The sequence below is a fragment of the Pogona vitticeps genome, chromosome 4 (genome assembly GCF_051106095.1).
Source record: "Pogona vitticeps strain Pit_001003342236 chromosome 4, PviZW2.1, whole genome shotgun sequence".
In the NCBI taxonomy this organism is placed as follows: domain Eukaryota; kingdom Metazoa; phylum Chordata; class Lepidosauria; order Squamata; family Agamidae; genus Pogona; species Pogona vitticeps.
In genome coordinates, this window is record NC_135786.1 from 202083844 (window position 1) to 202107227 (window position 23384).

Consider the following 23384-nt stretch of genomic DNA (forward strand, 5'->3'; position numbering starts at 1 on the left):
GCTTCCTTTTTTTTATTCAATCACGTCTACTCTAAACTGGCAATGGCCTTATGGCCTCCTAATCTCAATGGTAGGAGAGCTGTTTGTGCAAGAGAGAATCACTAGGCTGTAACTATTTGGCCACTGTTGCAGCTCTGTCACTTCCTTTTCTTAGGCAAGGTGTGGGGACAATGGTAGGATCTGGGAATACACTTCCAAATAAATTGCTAAATTAAAATTAGTTATGATTGGGGAAAGTATTTTATTTCAGAAAATATTTAACATGGATTATTTCCCAAATTAACCAATGGTATATAAAACAGCAAGTGTACAAAACACACACACACAGAGTGCATAAATAAAATATCAAAATATACAAATCTACTTCCTTGGTCATGATCCTTTCCTTAAGCTTAACCCGTTTTGGGAATGCAGCTCTTGGGTTCTGCTGGGCACTCTGAAAATTGGCCCTCAACTCCCTAGATGTTGCGCACCCCTGCAACTGAGTATTAAAACCTTACAAGATAAACCAAAACAAGGCTAGCTTCAGTTTTTCAGTACTGCCTCTTCCAAACTCACATACTATAAACTTCTGGAACTTCCTACTCTTCCTTTTTTGATAAATGCTTCTTACTGATGTTTGTTGGAGGCATCTATAGGACTCTATTTGGAAAGGTTACTACCAAATTTTTTTTCCTATCTTTTGAGAAGGGAGGGTCAAGCAAACAACATACACAAACTATGGGTAGGACCCAAAACCTAAGTAGTATCTGAATAGTTCCACTGTTCAAAGTTGTTAAAGTGACACATTTTGTAATTATTACTTTAGCAATCTGAACGATGAAATAAAGATCTTTTTACTTTTCGCTAATCCATGCAGAAACATAGGTAAATTTTAAAAATAACAATTTTGTTCATTATGCACCCAAGCATGGCTATTCTCTAACAAAAATATGTTTAGAGACCAAGTTCATCAAATGCACTGGGGGCGGGGGGGAAGCATGCTGAAGAATTTAAGATAACCGTTTTTGTTAAGATTGTGATGAAATGGGGTGAAGAGCCTCATTTCACAAACTTACTTCACTTTGAATTTGAGTTGGGACTCTTTGCAATTATTCCATAATTTTTGCAATTATTCCAATATTTGAAAAATATTAATCCCCGACAAGAATAACTCTCCCTGTTATTTCCATCTAAATATCTTATGTGGAAACCATGCAGAATGTTATCTCACAGAAGTGCAGAATTTTACAGTAGAAGCTGACAGAAGACTCTGAAATAATCCCAATACCGTAGTTTGGAGGAAATGGAAACTGTTGGGTGTTTGCCTGGGGAATCCGTGGATTGCTCATTGTTGCTGGTATGCCACCAGAGGCCACCATACTTGGTGTCATATTCATACTCTGTCCACGCATCATCAGAGTTCGCTGTTGTACTTGCTGCTGCATCTGTCTATGCCTCAGGTGCTGGCTCAGTATCTCCCGCTGCCTCTGAGCTAACATCTGGGAATTGATAGGTCCCTGCAGGGAAACCAAAATTATCAACACATAAAACTGACAAGGCATTTTCAGGAGCCTGAAAAAGAAATGTGTAACTTGCCAATCAGGGAGAGACCTTTATTTCTGCAAGTGAACACAGGAAGCTATCTTACATTAGATCAGATTGCTTGAACACATAACCCACTATTGTCTATTCTGACAGGTGGCAACCACTGACTGTACCTGACACTTTCAGGATGGAAGCCAATTGCTGTACCACTCAACTATGGACCCTTTGCTTGTTGTTGCTTAGTCATTAAGTCATATCCGACTCTTCGTGACCCCATGGACCAGAGCACGCCAGGCCCTCCTATCTTCCACTGCCTCCCGAAGTTTGATCAAATTCATGTTGGTAGCTTCGATGACACTGTCCAAACCATCTCATCCTCTGTCGTTCCCTTCTCCTCCCGCCTTCACATTTTCCCAACATCAGGGTCTTCTCCAGGGAGTCTTCTCTTCTCATGAGATGGCCAAAGTACTGGAGCCTCAGCTTCAGGATCTGCCCTTCGAGTGAGCACTCGGGGTTGATTTCTTTCAGAACGGATAGGTTTGATCTCTTTGCAGTCCAGGAGTCTCCTCCAGCACCACAATTCAAAAGTATCAATTATTCGGCGGTCAGCCTTCTTTATGGTCCAGCTCTCACTTCCATACATCGCTACTGGAAAAACCATACCTTTGACTATGCGGACCTTTGTCGGCAAGGTGATGTCTCTGCTTTTTAAGATGCTGTCTAGGTTTGTCATCGCTTTCCTCCCAAGAAGCAGGTGTCTTTTAATTTCATGGCTGCTGTCACCATCTGCAGTGATCATGGAGCCCAAGAAAGTAAAATCTGTCACTGCCTCCATATCTTCCCCTTCTATTTGCCAGGAGGTGATGGGACCAGTGGCCATGATCTTAGTTTTTTTGATGTTGAGCTTCAGACCATTTTTGCGCTATGCTCTTTCACCCTCATTGAGATGTTCTTTAATTCCTCCTCACTTTCTGCCATCAGAGTGGTATAATCTGCATATCTTAGCTTGTTGATATTTCTTCTGGCAATCTTAATTCCGGCTTGGGATTCTTCTAGTCCAGCCTTTCGCATGATGTATTTTGCATTAGTTAAATAAGCAGGGAGACAATATACAGCCTTGTTGTACTCCTATCCCAGTTTTGAACCAATCAGTTGTTCCATATCCAGTTCTAACTGTTGCTTCCTGTCCCACATATAGATTTCTCAGGAGATAGATAACGTGGTCAGGCACTCCCATTTCTTCAAGAACTTGCCATAATTTGTTGTGGTCCACACAGTCAAAGGCTGAAGTCAATGAAGCAGAAGTAGATGTTTTTCTGGAATTCTCTGGCTTTCTCCATAATCTTGCGCATGTTAGCCCCTTCGAAAGCCAGTTTGTACTTGGTCTACTAACTACTAAATCAGATGCATTTGTTAGTCATTTAGGTGTCTAAATGACTAACATTCTTTTGTTGTTAACATGTTGAAACATCTATCCTCCTAGATATAGTTGAAAAATTTTTAAAAGCACATGCCTTCGGCGACCAGGAGAGGAAAAGCAACCTATATATATGAAGACCATTGTTGCATTGTACTTGAATTATTTGTATTTAACTTTACTTTGGAGGGATGTTTACATGTCCCTATAAAGACAATGTGGCTTTCTCCATAATCCAGCGCATGTTAGCAATTTGGTCTCTAGTTCCTCTGCCTCTTTGAAATCCAGCTTGTCCTGGAAGTTCTTAGTGCACATACTGGTGAAGCCTGCCTTTTGCGCATAACCTTGCCAGCGTGTAAAATGAGTGCAACTGTATGGTAGTTGGAGCATTCTTTGGCATTGCCTTTCTTTGGGATTGGGATGTAGACTGATCTTTTCCAATCCTCTGGCCACTGCTGAGTTTTCCAAACTTTGTGGCATATTGAGTGTAGCACCTTAACAGTGTCATCTTTTAAGATTTTAAATAGTTCCACTGGAATGCCACCACCTCCACTGGCCTTGTTGTTAGCCATTCTCCCTAAGGCCCACTTGACTTCACTCTCCAGGATGTCTGGCTCAAGGTCAGCAACTACATTGTCTGGGTTGTCTGGAATATCAAAATCTTTCTGATATAATTCCTTTGTGTATTCTTGCCACCTCTTCCTGATGTCTTCTGCTTCTGTTAGGTCCCTCCTATTTTTGTCCTTTATCATGTCCATCTTTGCACAAAATGTTCCTCTAATATCTCCAATTTTCCTGAACAGATCTCTGGTTTGTCCTTTTCTGTTATTTTCCTCTATTTCTTTGCATTGTTCATTTAAGAAGGCCCTCTTGTCTCTCCTTGCTATTCTTTGGAAGACTGCACTCCATTTTCTGTAACTTTCCCTATATCCCTTGAATTTTGTTTCCCTTCTCTGCTATTTGTAAGACCTCGTTGGACAACCACTTTGCTTTCTTGCATTTCCTTTTCTTTGGGATGGTTTTTGTTGCTGCCTCCTCTACAATGTTATGAGCCCCCATCCATAGTTCTTCAGGCATTCTGTCCACCAAATCAAGTTCCTTAAATCTGTTCTTCACTTCCACTATGTATCATAAGGGATTTGGTTTAGATGATAATAATAATAATAATAATAATAATAATAATAATAATAATAATAATAATAATAATAATAATAATAATAATAATAATAATAATAATAATAATAATTATTGTCATTGTAAGTATATACATACACATACAACGAAATTCACAGACACCCAGAGACCAAACACATGCACACACATAAAATTCCCCAAACACTCCCCACCCACTAAAAGTCCCCCACTAAAAATACAAACATCTACACTGCAGGCCAAGTAACACAGTCCAACTAATTATTCACTACTGGTGGTCTTTAAGCTCATTATTAATTGCAATCTTCTGCCAGATGGTAACAGTTCAAAAAAGTTATAAGCAGGATGGGAAGAGTCTCTCAGGATGCTATGTGATTTCCTTAGACAGCGGGATGTGAAGATGTCATCCATACCTGAGTAGCCCAGTGGTTTTTCCTACTCTTTTCAGTTTAAGCTTGAGTTTTGCTATAAGAAGCTGATGATCAGAGCCACAATCAGCTCCAGATCTTGTTTTTGCTGACTGTATGAACCCTTACTCTGAATTAAAAATTGGAAAAGACATCCTGGAAAACCCGACAGGTGAAAACGCACAGGCAATATATATGGATGACTACAGCAAAGGCCATTCTCCTAATTTATGCCTAAAATACATTTTGTATTTCTTGCATTCATAAATCCTACTTATAATACTTCGAATAACCAAAGGAAAAATTTTAGAATTCCAATCTTTCAGATTAGTTCTCAATAAATATATGATTTGCACTTTGTATAAAAATGCAAATTAAATGAATCCAAAAATTCTGCATTAAACTTCATTGCTTGTGAATTTTTAACACGTAACACAATCTTGCTATATTTTTTTATTTACCCTGAAAAACTTATATCAATACCTTTCACTGTATTTCTTCAGACTGTTTCCATGTAGCCTGCTCAGGAGATATAAAAACACTCTCTTGCATGCTCTCAAAAATAAATAACTATATAAATACATGGAAACAGGGCCTCATACAATGATGTACATGTGGTACAATATGAAAATATCCTCTTATTTCTTTCTGCAGTTACCTGTAATATTCTTGAAGAGATATGGAAAAAGGAGAAGAATAAAGCAAAACTTTAAAAAAGTACTGTACAGTGGTGCCTCGCAAGACGAGCGCTCCGTTTTACGATGAAATCACATTACGACAAAGTTATTGCGATCGCAAAAGTGATCAGAAAACGATGTTTCCTATGGGGGAATTTCACTTTGCGATGATCGGTTCCCTGCTTCGGGTACCGATTCTCGCAAAACGACGATTTTCCTACAGTTGATTGGTGGTTTTAAAATGGCCGGCAGGTAAAAAAAATGGCCACCCTCTGTTTTCTGGGACGGATTCCTCGCTGCACGGGCAGCGAAAATGGCCGCACTATGGAGGATCTTCACTGGACGGTGAGTTTCAAGTTTTAATCGGGTTTTAATGCATTTCTATGGGCTTTTAATTTCGCTTTACGATGTTTTCGTTCTACAGCGATTTCGCTGAAACGAATTTACATCGTAATGCGAGGCACCACTGTAGTAGTAGAAATCTGTACCATCTCGTATGTCATTTTTTTTAGTTTTCATTTTTATTTATTTATTTATTTGTTTACTCCATCCATCTAGTGGTCAGGCTGATACTCTGGGTGGCTTACAATATCACAACATAAAATTCAGTAATAATCAACTTTAAAACAATAAACAAATAATCCCAAAATCTAGACTAACTATATATAAAATAATAGAAAAATCCTTAATACCTGTTCCCTCACCTGTGTAGGTACGCCAGGTCTCAGGGACAGATTCATATTAGAAACATTGCTGATCTGATTTATCAATGGCTGGCGATTCTAGGACAAGAAGGATAATAAAAATTAGGAAAAAGAAATGTAAAGGAACAATGATAGCAAAATTGCATATGTGCTCAAGTCTGAATAGTAAGTTGGTCATGTAATTCCAAGTAACAGTTTGGCATTATGTCTGGAGCAAACAATCCACAACTGCAGGTCTTTATAGCGACTATATGTTGAATCTAGACATAAGTTATATTTAAATTCAAACATTGTCTGGCATAAGCCCTACTGATTTCAATTAGGAAACCACAGCCTTGAATTTACAAGAGCTGAGAAAGACTGTTGAGGACAGGACGTTTTGGAGTTTGCTTTCATAGGGTTGTCATAAGTTGAAGATTACTTTATGGCATGTAATAATAACAGCATTCTAAGTCTGACTAATTCTGGATTCAACTCTGTATCTGCTAGGATTTGTGGAAGTCCCATCTAATCTAGAATGCAAATTCCGAACAAACAGAACAATAATGATTTTTCATTGCAGCAAAAGGCACTGTGGTAGTTATGTTTGCCACTTGACTGATTGCTGTGTGGTTTTAAGGACAGGCTGCCTTAACTGTTTACTGCATACAAAAATTACAGGTATTTTAATCAATAAAAACATTACAATTGAGCATCATAGAACAATTATAGGAGTTAATTTCTACAACCTTTGACAACAGTTCCCAAAGGCAAACATGTAATGTATCCAAACAATTACTGCTGAAAAGTGACAATAACAAATAGATTTTGCCACAGCAAATTTGGGGTATTTGTCTATCATTGTTTTTTAGATTCACACATCAGACTCAATTTAGTATTTGGACAGAATGCAGAGATATAGGGACAGAAATACTGCTAGGTATGGGGGGGGGCAATGTGGAGAGAAGGTAATGTGTGATTTATACTGTAATATGATCAAAATGGATACTAGAGGCCCACACTGCTTTTTTGAAAAAGAGTAACAGAATACTGGGGAAAAACAAAGCACTATCAGGAAAACAAAGTCAACCAGTACTGTCATACTTTTACTAATTTGATATGCAAAATCAAATATAAAAAGGTAAAGGTAAAGGTTCCCCTTGACATTTTTAGTCCAGTCGTGTCCGACTCTAGGGGGCGGTGCTCATCCCATTTTCAAGCCGTAGAGCCAGCGCTTGTCCGAAGGCAGTTTCTGTTTTCACGTGGACAGCGTGATTAGGGAACGCCGTTTTACCTTCCCATTGAGGTGGTACCTATTTATCTACTCGCATTTGCATGCTTTCAAACTGCTAGGTTGGCGAGGAGCTGGGACAAAGCGACGGGAGGTCACTCTGTCGCATGGATTTGATCTTATGACTGCTGGTCTTCTGACCCTGCAGCACACAGGCTTCTGCGGTTTAGCCCGCAGCACCACCACGTCCCTCCAAGCTCAAGCTAGACTAACCAGCGCAACTTGGTTGTGAATCTTGGCAAGAGGGTTCCTTTGAACTTGTCAGGATGAACAGAAAAGCAGTATCTGGGACTGGGCAGAGAGAACCATATAGTAGCAAAATATACTGAGGTCTAATTCCACATACTGTGCCTTTCTGATGATTGTATCCTAATAGGGCAACCACAGAGATCATAACATTATGAAATACCTGTTGCGCTTGAAGTCTATGCTGCAATTGTAGCCTCAGCTGATTTGGTTGGTTTTGCACGATACCTGCAGGTCTTAGACTAGGTCTTGGTTGCATACGCAGTGCTGCATAACCTGGTCGCTGTGCCATTGGGTGGAAGTTTGGATCCTGCATCGGTGGGTAGTTGCCTTGTGCCATTTGGGCCTGAGATGCATACTGCTGTGTGAAAACAGGTGCCTTTTGCTCCAAGATGATGCTTGATTCCTGACTTGAGAATGGTTCTGGATCGACTGTTTGACTTTGCTGAAGAACACAAACATGAAAATGTACATGCACATGGAATGTTGAACATTTAGAGTACAATATGTGTGACTGTAACTATAGATTTAGTCAGGTATTACAACTGGGGTAAACTAACTGCACATACAGGAATGCTGTAGCCTCACCCACCTCACCTTCCTACATGGTGACAAGTCTACAGATGAAAAGCTCTGTTATCTGTGGGGGTTCTCTATTTGAGCTGGGACCTCAGAAAATCAGGTTACTGACATATGGAGTGTGTTCACAGACACTGGAGCGCTCCTTCTTCAAACATATTGCCCTCCATATGTGGACATGGATGGGCAATTAGAGCTCTCTAAAGGAGGGCTTAGGGCAACACAGAGTTGTGCAGGGAAGAAGGGAATTATGGTGTGTTAGTGAATGTCCATGGGCACTTGTATCATCCTTGGCCCAAGCAGAAATAATCAGCTTTGGGGAAGGAAGGATTTAGACAGAATATACAAGAAAAATGTCTGAGAGGAAACAGTTAAACTCCTCATGCAATGCAGCTGTTCATGTATTTTTAAGTAAAACTCAAAACACTGGAAAATCTGATCAAACATCTCTTAAGTGAATTTTTGTCTTCCAGACTAGCAAGGATAGAAAATTCAGAAAGAATCATATTTTGTTGATGGACTAGACAGAAAAATTTTGGGGGACAATATAGCTGCAACAAGCAACATTTGATTATTAGTGGTAGGGACTATGCAGGGCTGTGTTTCTTTCACAATCTAATTTAGATTCTAAGTTGCCCATTCCCCAGGATGGAGGTCTTGTCTGTCTACTGTGACAAAAACCTTTATTAGGAAATACTTCAAGTTGAGAAATACATAGAAGGAGAAATATTTCATAGCAAATACCTGGCTAACTAATTCTGGTATCCCAAGAGCTCTGTCAATTTCTTCAAGACCATCAAAATTTCGTAGTGCCATATAAAGCTGGTCGAGGAGGGCTCCTTCATCACTTGGAGACTCTGATGCAGGATGCTGACACAGAAGATCATCTGGTGAGCTCCCGAAAGGTTGCCTGCAAAGAAAGGCACATGGATTGACAAGTACTATCACTATTCAAAAAAATTCAGTTTTATTTAAGGAATGTACATACTTTAGATGTATCATTCTGCCAGGCAATAATCCTAATCAGAATTCCACTTTTCTACAGGTGTGTGTAAGGCATGCTAAAATTTAAAACACACTTTTTCTCTTATCATGATAAATGCCAACCTAGATTCACAAATCAAACTTCTTCCCCCACATCCCCAAGTTTTCTACCATCAGTGGCCTAAATCCAATTGCTAATATCAACTAAATTAACCCATTGAATAAATTGCTGAAGATTAAACCAACACTTTATGCAAATCCCATTGATCTAATTCATCTATTTTAGTTGCACAGAAAGCTAAATACAATTTCCATCAAACAATAAATTTTACAAATTTCCCTTTCCAACTTCTAACACACAATGTTCCTACTTGATATACTTTATAAATATGGGAAATGAGAATACTGAATTACTTGGCTAATTTACAATGTAAATTCTTTTTATATTTTCTTCTTATGATAATGATTTTTTTCTGAGAGTTCAGTTTCTTAACAGATTACATGACTAAGGATAATCTTGGATCAGATCATTTAAATCACACAACACTGAAGCTGATGGTTTGTTTCCTTGCTCTGTGATGCAAGTACATCACTGCCTGTTCCTGATAATAACTATGACAGGGGAAGTGCATTCATCATCAAAGGCTGAAGAAATTAAACCACTGCTGTGAAAAAACACTGGCAAATAATAAAAGCCAAATTGTTACTGTTATAGCAATCACATATACACAATAGTTATTTCGCTTTTAGAGCTGTTAAATGAGGAACTTGTAATAAACAGATGATAAGGTGTATGATAAAGTATCACCAAGAACTAAATGTGTCACACATATAAAACAAAATCTGGATATCATAATATGCTAAATTTGCTAAAATCAAGCACTAATAATCACAGTGAGTTACAGTGAACAGTCTGTCTGCCAGGTTTACAGACAACATTCATAAATAGATTCTGTCTCCTACTTAAATCCTCCAAATCCCCCAAATCTGCCATTTGAGACAGAAGCAATAGTCTCTTCTCAGCTGCTGCCTTTCTCTGGAAGCATTCTTCAACTACAACATTACCTCTAAACACACTGTATTAGGTATGTCTGGAAACCATGAAGGAAGAAGGACAGAAGTAACAGATAATGATTTCCAGATGAAAAGTTATGATATCCATTCCTATCTGCCACTTCTCTGCTGCATAATTCATTTTCTTCCTGCAGTGAAATGTGGCACTGCATCCTCTCACTATACTGAAGCATTGATACGATTTTTTTTCAAATGTCTTTACTTTTCCGTTTTTTGCCATCTAATTAAGAGCTCTGTATTCATAAAGGCTTTCATTTCAGAAAATTATCAACTGTGCATAAACTAAAATAATTCTTTCTAAAGATGTACAAATGTATGCTGACCATTAAGTTAAAAGAAAACTTACCGGTTCTGATTACTAAAAGATGACTGATCAATGGGCAATATGCTGTCTGGCCATGGAGCAGTCTGATTGGGAGGAGCCTGTGGCTGGTTATATTGGGGAGCTCCCATGGTCATCTCTAGTTCAGAAGCTCCTGAGGGTGGGAAAGCAATGGTTAATAAAATGTTGCTAGATCCAACAACTGACTACTAGTCTTGGAAGGTCTGGTCTGGGCCCACTATGTGCCATTCAGATAACATACTGTATAAATGCCAAAGGAAATAGGGACTTACTCCTATGTGCTAGTGAAGTAATAAAATAAAACTCCTTGCACAGATTCTGTCTGTTGCATTCTCAAAGTCCTCTTTACTGAGCAGATCTACTGACAGTTGATTGCATCTGGATTATCATTATACCTATGCAAAACCAATTCAAAGGAGAATGTACTATGATTAGGACTAAGCTTACCCATATTCATAACCTGAGACTGAAGCATCTGCCTTGGACCAGGCTGACCACTAGGTCTCAAAGGAAGGTTAGATGTTGGGTTACGTATCATGCCTCCTTGGATTGGCCTGTTCATGGCACTTGTTGTTGCAGCGCAGGTCACCCTCACAGCAGCAGCTTGGGTTCCCCAGTCTCCTGATGGCATAGTAGGCCGAGGAGGATTATTACCAATCATCCCTATAAGGACAAATAACAAAAAAAAACTCAGCTCTGATAGAGTGATAAATTGATGGTGAAATTGAAATAATCAGGTTATATGCAGAACTATTTTTTTTAGCTTGTGTCTGGTGAAAAATATTTTTTAATTTTCAAATTTGCATATTATATCAGGTGATATTTTCCCTTATCCAATACAGTGCTGCCCCGCTTGACGACAATAATCCGTTCCAGCAAAATCGCTGTACAGTGAAATCGTCGTCAAGCGGAAAAAAAACACCCACTGAAATGCATTGAAAACTGGTCAATGCGTTCCAATGGGGGAAATAACTGATCGTGCAGCGAAGATCCTCCATAGGGCGGTCATTTTGCGATGCCTGTAAAGCGAAGAATTGGTTCTGAAAACAGTGGGGAGCCATTTTGCGACCTGCCGATCAGCTGTTTCTAATCGTTGTCTAGCAAAGAGACGGTTCCTGAAGCAGGGAACTATTCATCGTCAAGCGAAAAAAGCCCATATAAACATTGTTTTGCGATCGCTATAGCGATCGCAAAAAAACCATTGTAAAGCGATTTCGTCAAGCGGGGTAACCGTCTAGCAAGGCACCACTGTATTTTCTTTGAATTATGGGTTGTTCAACTATGTACAACAAATTTGGCTCCTGAACTAGGGTTAGCAACAGTATTTAGGCGCCTATACTTAATTCTCCATAGGCAATTCCACAATATATACAATTTGGACAAAATATACAAATTGGCAGAGAAATAAGTTTTTCCAGGAAAAAAATCTACTAAACACGTCCTCTTATAATCATATTGCTAACAGCAGTTCCTTTTCATTCCTTTGGAAATAACTGTTGCTATAATACTAAACATGTAAGCATTTATATAATAAATTTGTCAGATTTTGCATATGGCTTATTTAGGTAAATATCTTAAGAACTGTAATTCTACACAAAGTTACTATAAACTCACTGAGGTTTTTATTCAAGCAAAGATGTACAGAACTGGGACCATGGTTTCCTAAACCTCATCTACAGTGACTGTCCATATTTCGAAGTCTCTCTCAAGAAACAAAGAACATTTTTGACTCCAACCAAGTACCAGGTCATTAACATTATAAATGAAAGCAGTGTCTAAGTTATTTTTACCTGGGCTATTGTTCCCTAGGTTTCCTTGATTTCCCATCATTCCTTGACTGCCCATCATTCCAGGCTGAGGTATCACTGAATAAGGACTGTTGTTTCTTATGGGTGTAAAAGTTCCAGCACCTGATGGGCTTTGTAATGTGATATCAAGCTGCAAATTCTGGTTAGGTAACATCCTTCCCAACTGCGCTTGCCTTGCATTAGTAAAAGCTAAATAGAGGTAGAAAGGAGACAGGGAGAAGACATTTGAGAGGTCGGAAATTTAAGATTACGTATCCATACAGGTGTATAATCTAAAACTAAATGAATAATCATTGTTCTGACTACATTTCAAAACTACATACAGTATTGTTTGTGCACTTGAATGGTGTGTATGAAATAAAAAAGACACAAAGACAAATGGAAAAGAGGAGGACAGTATATTAGGTGAATGAAGAGGAGAATGTGTAGCTGCTTGTGCTTATGTGGTACACAGATATACACATGTGGACCTCAACCCCTCCATTACGTAGCATTTTCTGAATTCAAATACTTGCATTTTCTTGTGAAATGTTCCCTTTTCCTTTTGTACAACATAATGTAATTGCTAATTTTTGGTCAGTAACATGTAGCAATGTTATACATTTATTGATGTGAGCAAGGTACAATTATCTTAGCAAAAAGAGCATATTTTTAAACTGACAGTGAAAGGAGAGCAATATCTTGATTTAAGGCTACAGAATATCGGATTTAAAAATGCTGTTCCCAGGAACTAGAACAGCAGATGGTGCTATTTGGTCACTGGATATTTATTCTCATGCTTCACAACAGCCTGAAAGATTTACACTCTTTCAAAGGTTATATTTTTCTTTTCACAGTAATCTGCTATGTTTTCAGAATTCTCTAACAGCTCAGACTCACTGCTCTGTGAGATCCTCATTGTGGGTTTCTGGGCTCCAACAGGTGTACCAGGTCTGTTTTCACCTGTGATTTGCATGAGGTCATTGATGATGGCTTGTTTGTCAACTGATCCTGTTGAAGCACCTGGGAAATGTTGTGACAACTGGCTATTCTGCAGATCATCCAGAATTTCTTCCAAGTTGTCTAGTTCACTGCCAGGCTTAAAAATGAAATGGGGGGAAAAAGGAAACATGTTTTTTTTTGTTTAGTTTTGTTTGTTCTTTGCATATTGAAGACAAGTCTTCAAACTGTGGAAGTTCAGGGACCTAGAAACAAAATCAGCACACAATATTCACTATATCTTCCATCAGCAAGGGTGTGTGGTGTGTATCGCTGAAGCACAAGCTGATAGAAGAAAATGGACCTGGTTAAAAATCCAGCACAACATTCTATTCACATAGCAGTCAACTAGTTGCCCATGCCAAACCCACATGCAACATTTGAGTGCAATAGGACTTTCCTGCTCATGTTTTCCAGCAAGTTGTCTCTGATACTGGAGCTAGTCTATAGCTATTGATGGCCCTAATCTCCCTGAATTTTTCCTTCAATTTATTAAAGTCATCCAAGTTGACAGTCATCACTGTATCTTGTGGCAGTTAATTCCACAGTTTAACTCTGTGCTATGGTGAAGAAGTTATTTGCTTTCACCTGTCAGGAATCTTGCTCCCTTTAGCTAGAGCAAATTAAAAACACTGGCTACATGTACCCCCCCCCCAAGCTTTCCTATCACTGCATTGGGGAAATACAAAATTAAACCATTAAAGCTCTTTCCTAAAAGCAAAGCTACAGTATTTGGTAATAGTCTCTCTCCACAACTCAGCCATGAATTGGTGCAGAGATATCTCCAAGGGCTGCAGAGGATGCATCTATCCATGCTTATAACAAAGAGTCTTTGTTAAGTAAAAATCAACACCCTGTCATTATTGTAATTTTGCTTGCTTGTAACTGGGCTAAAAACATTCTATAGAGTAGTTACTTCCACATTATTAAAATGCTTTATATTTTCCTGGGATTTTCAAAATTATTAGAAAAGCAGAGAATGCTTTTAAAAAGTAAAATAAAATAAAAATAGAAGGTACATGAAATAGTATCTATGCAGTCAGAATTTTAGTTTTAAGGAAGGTAAAACTCCCTTACTTAGATGACACTAATAATCTGATAAGAAGAGAAATGTACAAATGTATAAGGTATGGGGGAAACACCCTTCCACATTGAGGGAAATGTAGATCACTAAAATATTCTTTAAAAAAACTAATGCTAGCCAAGGGAAGGTGATTATCCTCCAAAGTGTAGGCAAGGTCTGACACAATCCTTTGTACTAAAAAATGCAGAGCAAGCAGATATGAACCAAGTGTGTTAACCAATCTGAACTACTCTATAGTCTTGCATTCAGCTTCTGGATATTTGTGGCAGTTAATCTGGGAATGCAGACTGAACTGGGTTAGCTAGATGTGTGTTTTTTTTATATATATACAAATACATTGAGGTTTCACAATCTGTGACAGGTTCTTCTTTGTTAAGCCTGCATTATATGTGCCATCTAGACAACACAAAAATCTCCCTAGTCAGTTGAAAGACATATCAGAGAATAGGGATTCAATCAATGCTGGATGGAATTGTACTCCCCATAAAATCTCAGGTTTGCAGGTTTTGGTGTACTCCTGGATTTATCTCTGAGTCTGGATGCTTAGGTCTCAAAAGTAGTTAGGAGTGCATTTCTACACATCTAAAGCTGGTGCACCAGTTGTGCCCATCCCTGAAGATATCTTAGTGTGATACATGCCTCAGTTAAATCCCAGCTAGATTACTATAATCAATTTATGCTGCCTCTGAAGACTGTTTGGAAATTTCAGCTAGTCCTAAGCAGTGCAGCCACACTGCTGATCAAGGCCAACTACAAGGAAGATGTTAACAGCTGCACTGGCTACTGGTCCACTTCCAGCCACAATTCAAAATATGCTGGTTACAATTTATAAAGCTCCATATCACCATGTTCCAAGCTATCTGAAAGACCTATCTTCCTATAAAAGCCTGCCTTGGGTTTCAGATCTGTCAGAAAAGCTTTTCTTACTGTCCCACCACTTTCAGAGGCTCATTGGGTAGGAACCAGAGATACGGCCTTCTTAATGGGTACATCTAGGATCCAAAACTCCTTGTCAAGAGAAGCCAATGAATGAAGTCCATGTACAACATTTCTCATACACATATTTGCCAAATCATAGATAATGGGTTACTACAAACCAGTCTCTATTGCACAGCTTCATAGCTTGCCCAGTCTGAATTCCCCTTTGCTATCCACCCACAAACATACATTCTTTCAAGTACTTTGTGGACATGGATTAAAAATTAAAACACAAGCAGTTTTCAAGCCTTAGGAAATAACACACCAGACTGCTTCCCAGCCACAGGTAAGAGAAGATCTAGGCAATATGAATATTATTACCTCCTACAACAGTGGCAGGGAACTTGTGGCCCTCCAAATTTTATGGTCAACTTCCATTAAACCTGGCCATGATAACTGGTGTTAATGGGTACCAGAGTCCAACAATACCTGAAGGGCTGTATACCCTACTCCTTTTCTGCACCAAAACTAACTACATGCACATATATAAACAAGTGCTTCTGGATAACAATTATAGGAAGAAGAAAAAAACCACAGTAAGCAGCTGTCAAAAAATATATCAAAGATGATCAAAGATGTTCCTGAAACAGCAGTGACACAATTTTGTCAAGTGGAAAGATGACTATTGAAAAGTTACCTTGAACAATGCCATTTTGGTATTGTGCATGCTTCAAATTATTTCCTGTCCAGAGAATGTTACTAGCTGAAATGGAAATCTTACATTTTTCTCGTAAAACTTCTATTAACCAAATATTGACTCCATGAAGGAATTGCTATATTTGCAGGGAAAACTACTCACCAAAATTAGTTTAAACAAATACCACTTGAGCAGAGAACCTTAAGCAATTCTATTCAGTTAAGTAAGTGCTGAAAGCCTTTTGTTTTAGATGGAAAGAGACAATGAGAAGACTCAGAGGAATGCAAAATGATTTGGACAATCCTCTGTTCTCACATTATAGTAAAGCTTTAAACTATATTTAATTTGCATTTCCTGTAGGAAGTGTGTTTATTGTGTATCAACCATGGTTCTCCCACTTTCTCACTTTCAAATGATTTTCTATGACATTGCTCTGAAGAATCCACATAGTTTTATCCATTTCTCTACATTTCATATGAACCAATGAGTTGACATCTATTTATCGGGGTATTTTTCAAAAGAATTCTTTCCCTGCTTGCTTTAGATACTGTGACTTTCAAAGTTACCTTTTACATCCCCCCAATAATCGTAACAAGCACCAAACCAGAATGTAACAAAGTGGTAAATATCTAATCAGACTTTCCAGCCACACCGAGTTTGGTAACATTAATACAGTAATAAAGTGTACTCTTTTTACACACACAAAACAAAAACTGTATAAGGAAAAGATGGCAAAGATACTAAAGCACTACTTACAAATTTGCCTAGCAAACAATAAAGACTTATCTTACCTGTTCATTCGGCTCAAAGCGCATCTCTTCTTTCTCTGTCTTCATAGCTACTTGCTTTGTGCTACTGGAAGGGTCTGTCTTACTGTCCGACCGCTCCAGTTTGGGAGTAATGTCTGCCAAACCTATGTCTTTAGTATCATCTTTATCTAGCAAGTAGCGAAGTAGTGCATTTTCTTTCTTCTTGGGACTCACTGGTTCCTGTTTAACAGTCACCTCTGAACCAGGAGCTGTGCTATTAGTCTCCTGGCTCAGCTCTTTGCCCGTGGCCTCTGCTGTGAGCTTGGCCAAGTCTACAGGAGAACTACTGTCCTGTAAGAGCCTGTGCAAAATTTTATGCTTCTCCTTGAGCGAGGTTCCATGTGCTGAACCAGACCCAGATAAGCCTCCCACGGAGTCCTTGTTAACATCTCCCATTGTATTAGAAATAGCCGAAGGCTCCATTTGATCTGATTTGGTGGTCAGCAACTGTAAGAGCTTTGTCTGGCTTTTGCCATCATGCAGTCTGTTCTGCCCATCAGGCCTCTCACCACTGACAACTTGGGGTATGCTGTCATTATTGTCCTTCTGTTCTCCTGAATGGCAGATGCTCTCTGTTTGTCCAGTTGTACCTTCCGACTGCTCCCCGTGAAGTCCAAAGCCATCTTTAGAGTCCAGGCTTCCCAATTTGCTCAGTTGGGGAGGATTCATGCTTACCGGGGAATTCTGTAAATTTCCCATTTTCACATCAGGTGAAGCCAATGATGAACCTAGAACAACTCCATGCCCCTCACTGAGAGCCTGAAGTGCATTGAGGGAACTGTTGGTATAACTATGGCTATTTCCTGTGCTGCTGCAGACTCCAACAGGTGAATGCAAGCTTCCTGCAGGGGAGAACTGACTGGGTGGGATCCGAGGACTGCTTGCCACTCCAGGACTCACACGATGCCTTGGGGAAAGCATAGAGTTTGGCTGACCTGGTGTCATGCCAGGGCTGTTTTGAGAGGGACTATTCATTTTTAGTGCATAGTTACTACCCTGAGGAGTGGATGCTTGTATACTTGACACATGGTTCATCCCGCCTGAACCACCAAACCTGCTCGCTGGCATGGCCATTTGTTCCTTTGGGCCATTTATGGCAAAATTCATATTGCTACTAATGGTCATATCCTGACCTGGATTACCACTGCACATGGTCTGATGGGCAGGGCTGCTGGAGCTAATTGGGTTCAGTGGCTTTCCCATTGCTTGTCCAGTTAAATCCTGGTTCATTCCACAGACATTCTGTTCTCTAGAACATTAAAAACCAAAGACAAAATATTAGATAGAAATGCATATGTAATTTTCACAATCCCAGTATTTAAAGTTACTGTTACTATGATTCTTATCTCAACTAGAGATGGGAGCTTCACATTCATCTCCCTGGGGCAAAGCACTATATTTTATTTTGGGTTTTAACTGGGAATACAGATTTACTGTAACAGTAAAATAATTTTACACAGCACTGCACAATACGAGATTTTTGTTACAAAACTCCTGTAAAACTTTGGCATGGGTTTTGAGAAGGTCATACATGTACAGGCTCATAAATAAGAAAACTCCTTCCCAGAGATTTTCAGTCATATGTCCTGTAAGTCTCAAGGCAAAGCTTCTCTTCTTGGATCTCTAGAATAAAACTGCTCATGTGAAATTTAAGACACTGTCAGGTAACATTTATTTAGTTTGTCTTACAAGGACCACTAGACACAAGCAGCTGTGGCAGAAGATGGAGTGCCATCACCTTATATAATTAGGTATGAACAAGGAAAAGGCCGTATAGTCTCCAAGATTTTACAGATGTAAGAGTGTGTGCAATTTTATTGAACCACTAAAAATCAAACAAATTGCAAGCTTTTGTGGAGAAAATCCAACTTCTTCAAATTTAGCACAAATCCTTCATGGATAGTACAGAAAGCTTGTACACAAGAGTCTAAAAACTGGTGGTAGATGTCTGTGAGAGTTGATGTCTGTCCTCTGGAGGCTACGATTAAGCCTCTTTGTGGCATGATTTGGGATTTTTACACCTGTCTCAGGACCAAAGGTTGCCAATTACTCTGTGATTGGCCCTCACAGTCACTTACATTGCTTGCTTTGAAACTACAGTTTCTTTTTGGCTATGGGGGTCAGGTAGGTACCTTATTTTGGACTGCCTTGTCATAGGTAGTCCAAGGTATTAAATAATTCAGTAGTGGTTCATTTTTGCCTTATTCTGCACAGTAGTAGTAGTAGTAATGTTTAATGTCAGTGCCATTGTTTATGAAAATCCTCTAACAATAGCACTTTCCATCACTGCTGCCGCCTAGCGGTTGTCACTTGGGATTTCTTCTTCCCCATCAACATTGAAACTACAGTATCATTTTTCTTATGCTGATGTGACCATTTGTTCCTGAAGCAGATGGATGCATCTTAATCTGATGTCTCAGCTCTCACCATTCTGCCTTGGGAAACACTGCCAAGAACCTAGACTTGTAGCCAAGTCTTAACTCCCCGATAGGATTTTTCTCAACTTCCTGCCATGCTCAAAACCCATCACCACATTATGGTATGCATCTGTAAGTGGGGCTGAAGGCAGCACAAAAAAAGGAGAATGAAGATGGATTGATTCAGTAAAGGAGCCCATAGTTTTTAGTTTTCAAAATCTAAACAGGTTTGTTAATGATATATGTTGTTAGAGATCACTAATTCATAAGGTCCAAAGTAACTGGACAGTACATAAGAGCAACAGATATCTGGTTATATATATGCAGCATCAAGAAGAGATATCAAGCTCCAAGCAAACAAGTTCCAGAAACACTGGGCAAAAGAAATCATAAATTAATTCATTGGTTCCGTCAGAAGGAATAAGGTACATGGGTCTCTCCCTACGTGTCGCAGTAATGATGACCTTATTTATATTTTTCTACAGTGGTACCTCACACAGCGAGGTTAATCCGTTCCGGATTAACCCTCGCTGTGTGAAACATCGCTCAACGGAAAGTAAAAAGCCATTGGAACGCATTAAACAGCGTTTAATGCGTTCCAATTCGGCCGAATACTCACCGTTGTGCGATGTTCCTGGATGGCCGGCAGCCATTTTCGCGGCCTCCCCTCGCTGAACGAGGGCGCGAAAACGCTGCACGCGGCCATTTTGGGGTGTGCGGCGGCCATTTTGGACCCGCCTAACAGCTGATGGGCGGGGCGCAAAGCGAAGGTCGGTAAGCGAACCGCTTACCGACCTTCGCTCTGTGATTTTCCCCCTATCTAGGTGCCGTTTTGTGATCGCATTTGCGGTTGCAAAAACGGCATCGTTGCGCGGATTCGTCGCTCTACAGAGCGACCGTTGCGCAGGCACCACTGTACTTCCATAAGCCATGCAAATATTCTGTCCATCCCCTTGACAGCCTCCATGCCCCTGTTCATGTGCTTTTCATACTATAGCACATATTTAACCAGCTAGCATTATAGGTTTTCTCCTGTTTTCCTTGGGTCATCCATTGCACATAGAATAGCATGTTTTTTTACTGCAAAGAACCAAACATGGTTGAAATATACCAATAATGTAGACAACTTCGGCAACTACATTACTGTTTGAGGAAGAAAGTAATATCTCCCAAAGGAAATGACATTTCTTCAGGGAAGATGTATGCAAAAATATTTTTGAAGACTATCCAAATTCAATTCTGTTGGAAAAATTACTTGAGCACACTAGGTTTTTAATCTACTAGAAAGTTACACTTATAAACATCTGTAATTAGTTTCTTTCTTAAGCCTTTAATATAGGGACTACCAGTTATTTTCCTGTCTTCATAAAGAAATCGGAACCTTCCAAAATTGAAAACTCAATGAAAAGCACTTTAAAATATATATTTAATAATATTTTTGGCACTGGCTTAGACATTCCTTTGTAATATTCGAACTGTAGATTCTGCAGCTGAATCATTCAAACTTTGTCTGGTTAGTGGCATGAGAACCAATCAACAAGCTAAAAAGAAAATGTGGTGCTCAGTCATTTCTTGTTAGAAAGAGATGAGTGAAGTCAGAGGGGAAATTATATCAAATACACACACAGAGACCAAAATTTCACACAATATCCTGTTTCTCAAGCTAGTAAAAACATTTTTCTCTTGCATATATGTGACTTATAGCCTGACATTTCTTATTTCTGGTGACTCAGCTGCTGCTCCATGAAATATCAAAAGGATCTCCTAATTCTATAAAAACAGTTTTATGTAGTCAAACAGCACCTTTTAGTTAGGTGTATATAGCATGCTACACTATTATTTTAGTCTTTTTAAATGAAATTATCAGAAAATAAACATTCATTAAAACCTATGCCTTGTGACACAATTACATCTAATGGCACAATATTTTTCATCTTAATTCAAGGAATACAGCTAATTCTTGAGAATCCAGTCTATCTGTCTATATTCTCTGTGGCCAAAATCCAATAGAACAAAAAGTACTTCTGTGAACCAGTCACACACTTACATTGTTTCTTGAGTTTACAATTGCATGTGTAATTGTAAACATGTGACTGATCATACAATCTGGCAAACAACTGATACTTGATGGAAGGAAGGGCTGGGAAATAGGTAACTTTCCCTCCCTAACTGCATAAATGTGATTATGCAGAGTACTGAGATTCTGGCCAATATACCACTACTTTCCATATAAAGAATTCTTCTTTGGAAAGAGTAAAGGTATTTTTAAGAAGCATCTCCACTGTGATTCTTGGGATGCACACATGTGCATATGTGTGAACTCACCATGTGAGTCTCCCCCCCCCCAACCAAGAATCACAGGAGCTATAATATCATTTACTGGGGAGGAACCAAAAGTTACAATTTGTCTTATGCTATGCAACAAGATTTTGCCCAGCACCCTGCAAAACTGTATCGTAAGTATATCAGAGCAAACTATTCCACACCTCCTCAATACATGTATTTCCTCACCCCACCACAAGTTTTAGGAATGAGGCTTGAGCTGAGGATTCAACTGTATAGACAATGATTTTAGAGCCTGTACATGAGAAGAGACTTGCAGCAGGTAAAATGTGCTACAAGATCCTTGCAAAACATATGCATTAACATTAAACACATGTCCTAATATTGATTTAGATTTCCAAATTTAAAACAAAACTAAAGAGACTTTAAGCACTAAGATGTGTTCATTTCATTCAAATAAGTCTGATTCACTTCCCAAATGAGCATTTAGGACCAAGACATGGATATTGATTCAGAAAATTAAAAAAAAGTTTAAATTGGACTGATACTTCATATTATTGTCACATTACAGCCAGTATAGCTAAACTGGTTATCAGCTTAAAGCAATACAAGATTAGGCTAGTTGTGTCCATTTTCTGCTGTTGGCCCTTGAAAGTGCAAGTGAAGATTTAAAATCAAAAATACTCTTCTAAGTTACCTGTGAAGCATATGCAAAGATATTACAAGCTGAGGTTCACTAGTAGTCTGAGAACGGATGAGTTTGCTCTTCGTTTGGGCAGCAACGATAGTGCCATCAGATAAAGAAAATCGATAGACAGGACTGAATGCCAGTCCCTGTCTAAGCACTGTAAGAAAGCAAAAACAAAAAACAAGTAAGAAACCCAGACTCCTGTAGGATTACTCCCACACAAATATGGAGTCTGTCTATTAACACAGCTTTCTTTAGAAAGGAAGAAAAACCTGTACCTCCTTTTGCAAGGTCAGCAATCCTGTGTTACAGGAAAAGCTAATGTTTTGCAGCTGAAGACCAAAGTGCAAACACAGTAAAGTATTAACTGAGTTAAAGATGATGTCAACAGACTGTGCACTTACCTGTGAATTTTCTTTCAACAGCTCTCTGGTTAGCAATTTTGAATTACTTTTGAGGCAGGAATTAATTCCTACTCACCCACCCCAACAACAGAAGACAGTGGCTCAGAATTAAACTTAGCTACCGTGGGGACAAAATGTGATAGGCTTCTTTGTAGTCTACAAACATTAGCACAGCCTGTTCCAATTCATTTTGATTTAGAAAAACCAGGGATGAAAGGATGTCAGAGATGAAAACAACTAAAAGTAGACCTTAGAATGATGCAATTTACATAATGGCATCCCTAGGGATGACATACACTTCCTAAACATATACCAACTTGAACATAACATGAGCAGGTAAAGGTGAACACTTTACTTATGTTTTCATCAGGTATTCCTGTACCTGGGTAAATATGATGGCTATATACAGTGGGGTCTCGACTTACGAACGGTTCTACATATGAACTTTTCGACTTACGAACCCGCCCAATAGGAAATTACATACTCGAACTTCCCTCGAGTTACGAAAAGGAAAAAAGTGTCCCCTCCCTCCCTTTAGAGGCTTCTGGAGGGGAAAAAAGGTCAGAAACTTAAAAATAAACAAAAGAAAGTCACGTACCAGGCCTTGGTAGCCCCCCGAACTGCAGGAAAAAGAGCAGCAAACAGATAAAAGCCGACACCCATGTTGTGCTTTTCTCTGCTCCTGCCCCCTCCTCTCCCCGCCTAACAGCTGATCGGCTGGCTCTGAAGAGGCTTGGGGAGGCTTGCTCAGCACCTAAAAAGCCTGCTTGTGTCTTTGTGCTGAAAAAAATCAGCACAACATGCTTTAAAATTGGCTTCGTTGAAAAAAAAGATTTCAAAAGTGCTTTTAAAACTGTTCCCTGCCTTTCCTGAACTTTTCTAGACCTAAGAAAAAAAGAAAAAATATCCCCCTCTAGT

The 23384-nt window shown here is 39.1% G+C and overlaps 1 protein-coding gene across 23 annotated transcripts in view; it reads right to left on the reverse strand.

Moving 5' to 3' along the window:
• NCOA2 (nuclear receptor coactivator 2) overlaps nucleotides 1-23384 on the reverse strand; it is a 192424-nt gene that overhangs the window by 7997 nt on the left and 161043 nt on the right. For 18 of the 23 annotated variants that reach the window (XM_072999019.2, XM_072999016.2, XM_072999017.2 and 15 more), the window contains 10 exons: nucleotides 22072-22219; nucleotides 16657-17923; nucleotides 13068-13266; nucleotides 12171-12377; nucleotides 10828-11043; nucleotides 10384-10513; nucleotides 8724-8889; nucleotides 7564-7845; nucleotides 5873-5962; nucleotides 1271-1499 (listed from right to left, as the gene is read on the reverse strand). In XM_072999019.2, coding sequence (XP_072855120.2) covers nucleotides 1271-1499; nucleotides 5873-5962; nucleotides 7564-7845; nucleotides 8724-8889; nucleotides 10384-10513; nucleotides 10828-11043; nucleotides 12171-12377; nucleotides 13068-13266; nucleotides 16657-17923; nucleotides 22072-22219 — 2934 coding nt within the window. The remainder of the gene's footprint in view (nucleotides 1-1270; nucleotides 1500-5872; nucleotides 5963-7563; nucleotides 7846-8723; nucleotides 8890-10383; nucleotides 10514-10827; nucleotides 11044-12170; nucleotides 12378-13067; nucleotides 13267-16656; nucleotides 17924-22071; nucleotides 22220-23384) is intronic. The other 5 variants (XM_078393819.1, XM_020812545.3, XM_078393820.1 and 2 more) reach the window with 1 other exon arrangement.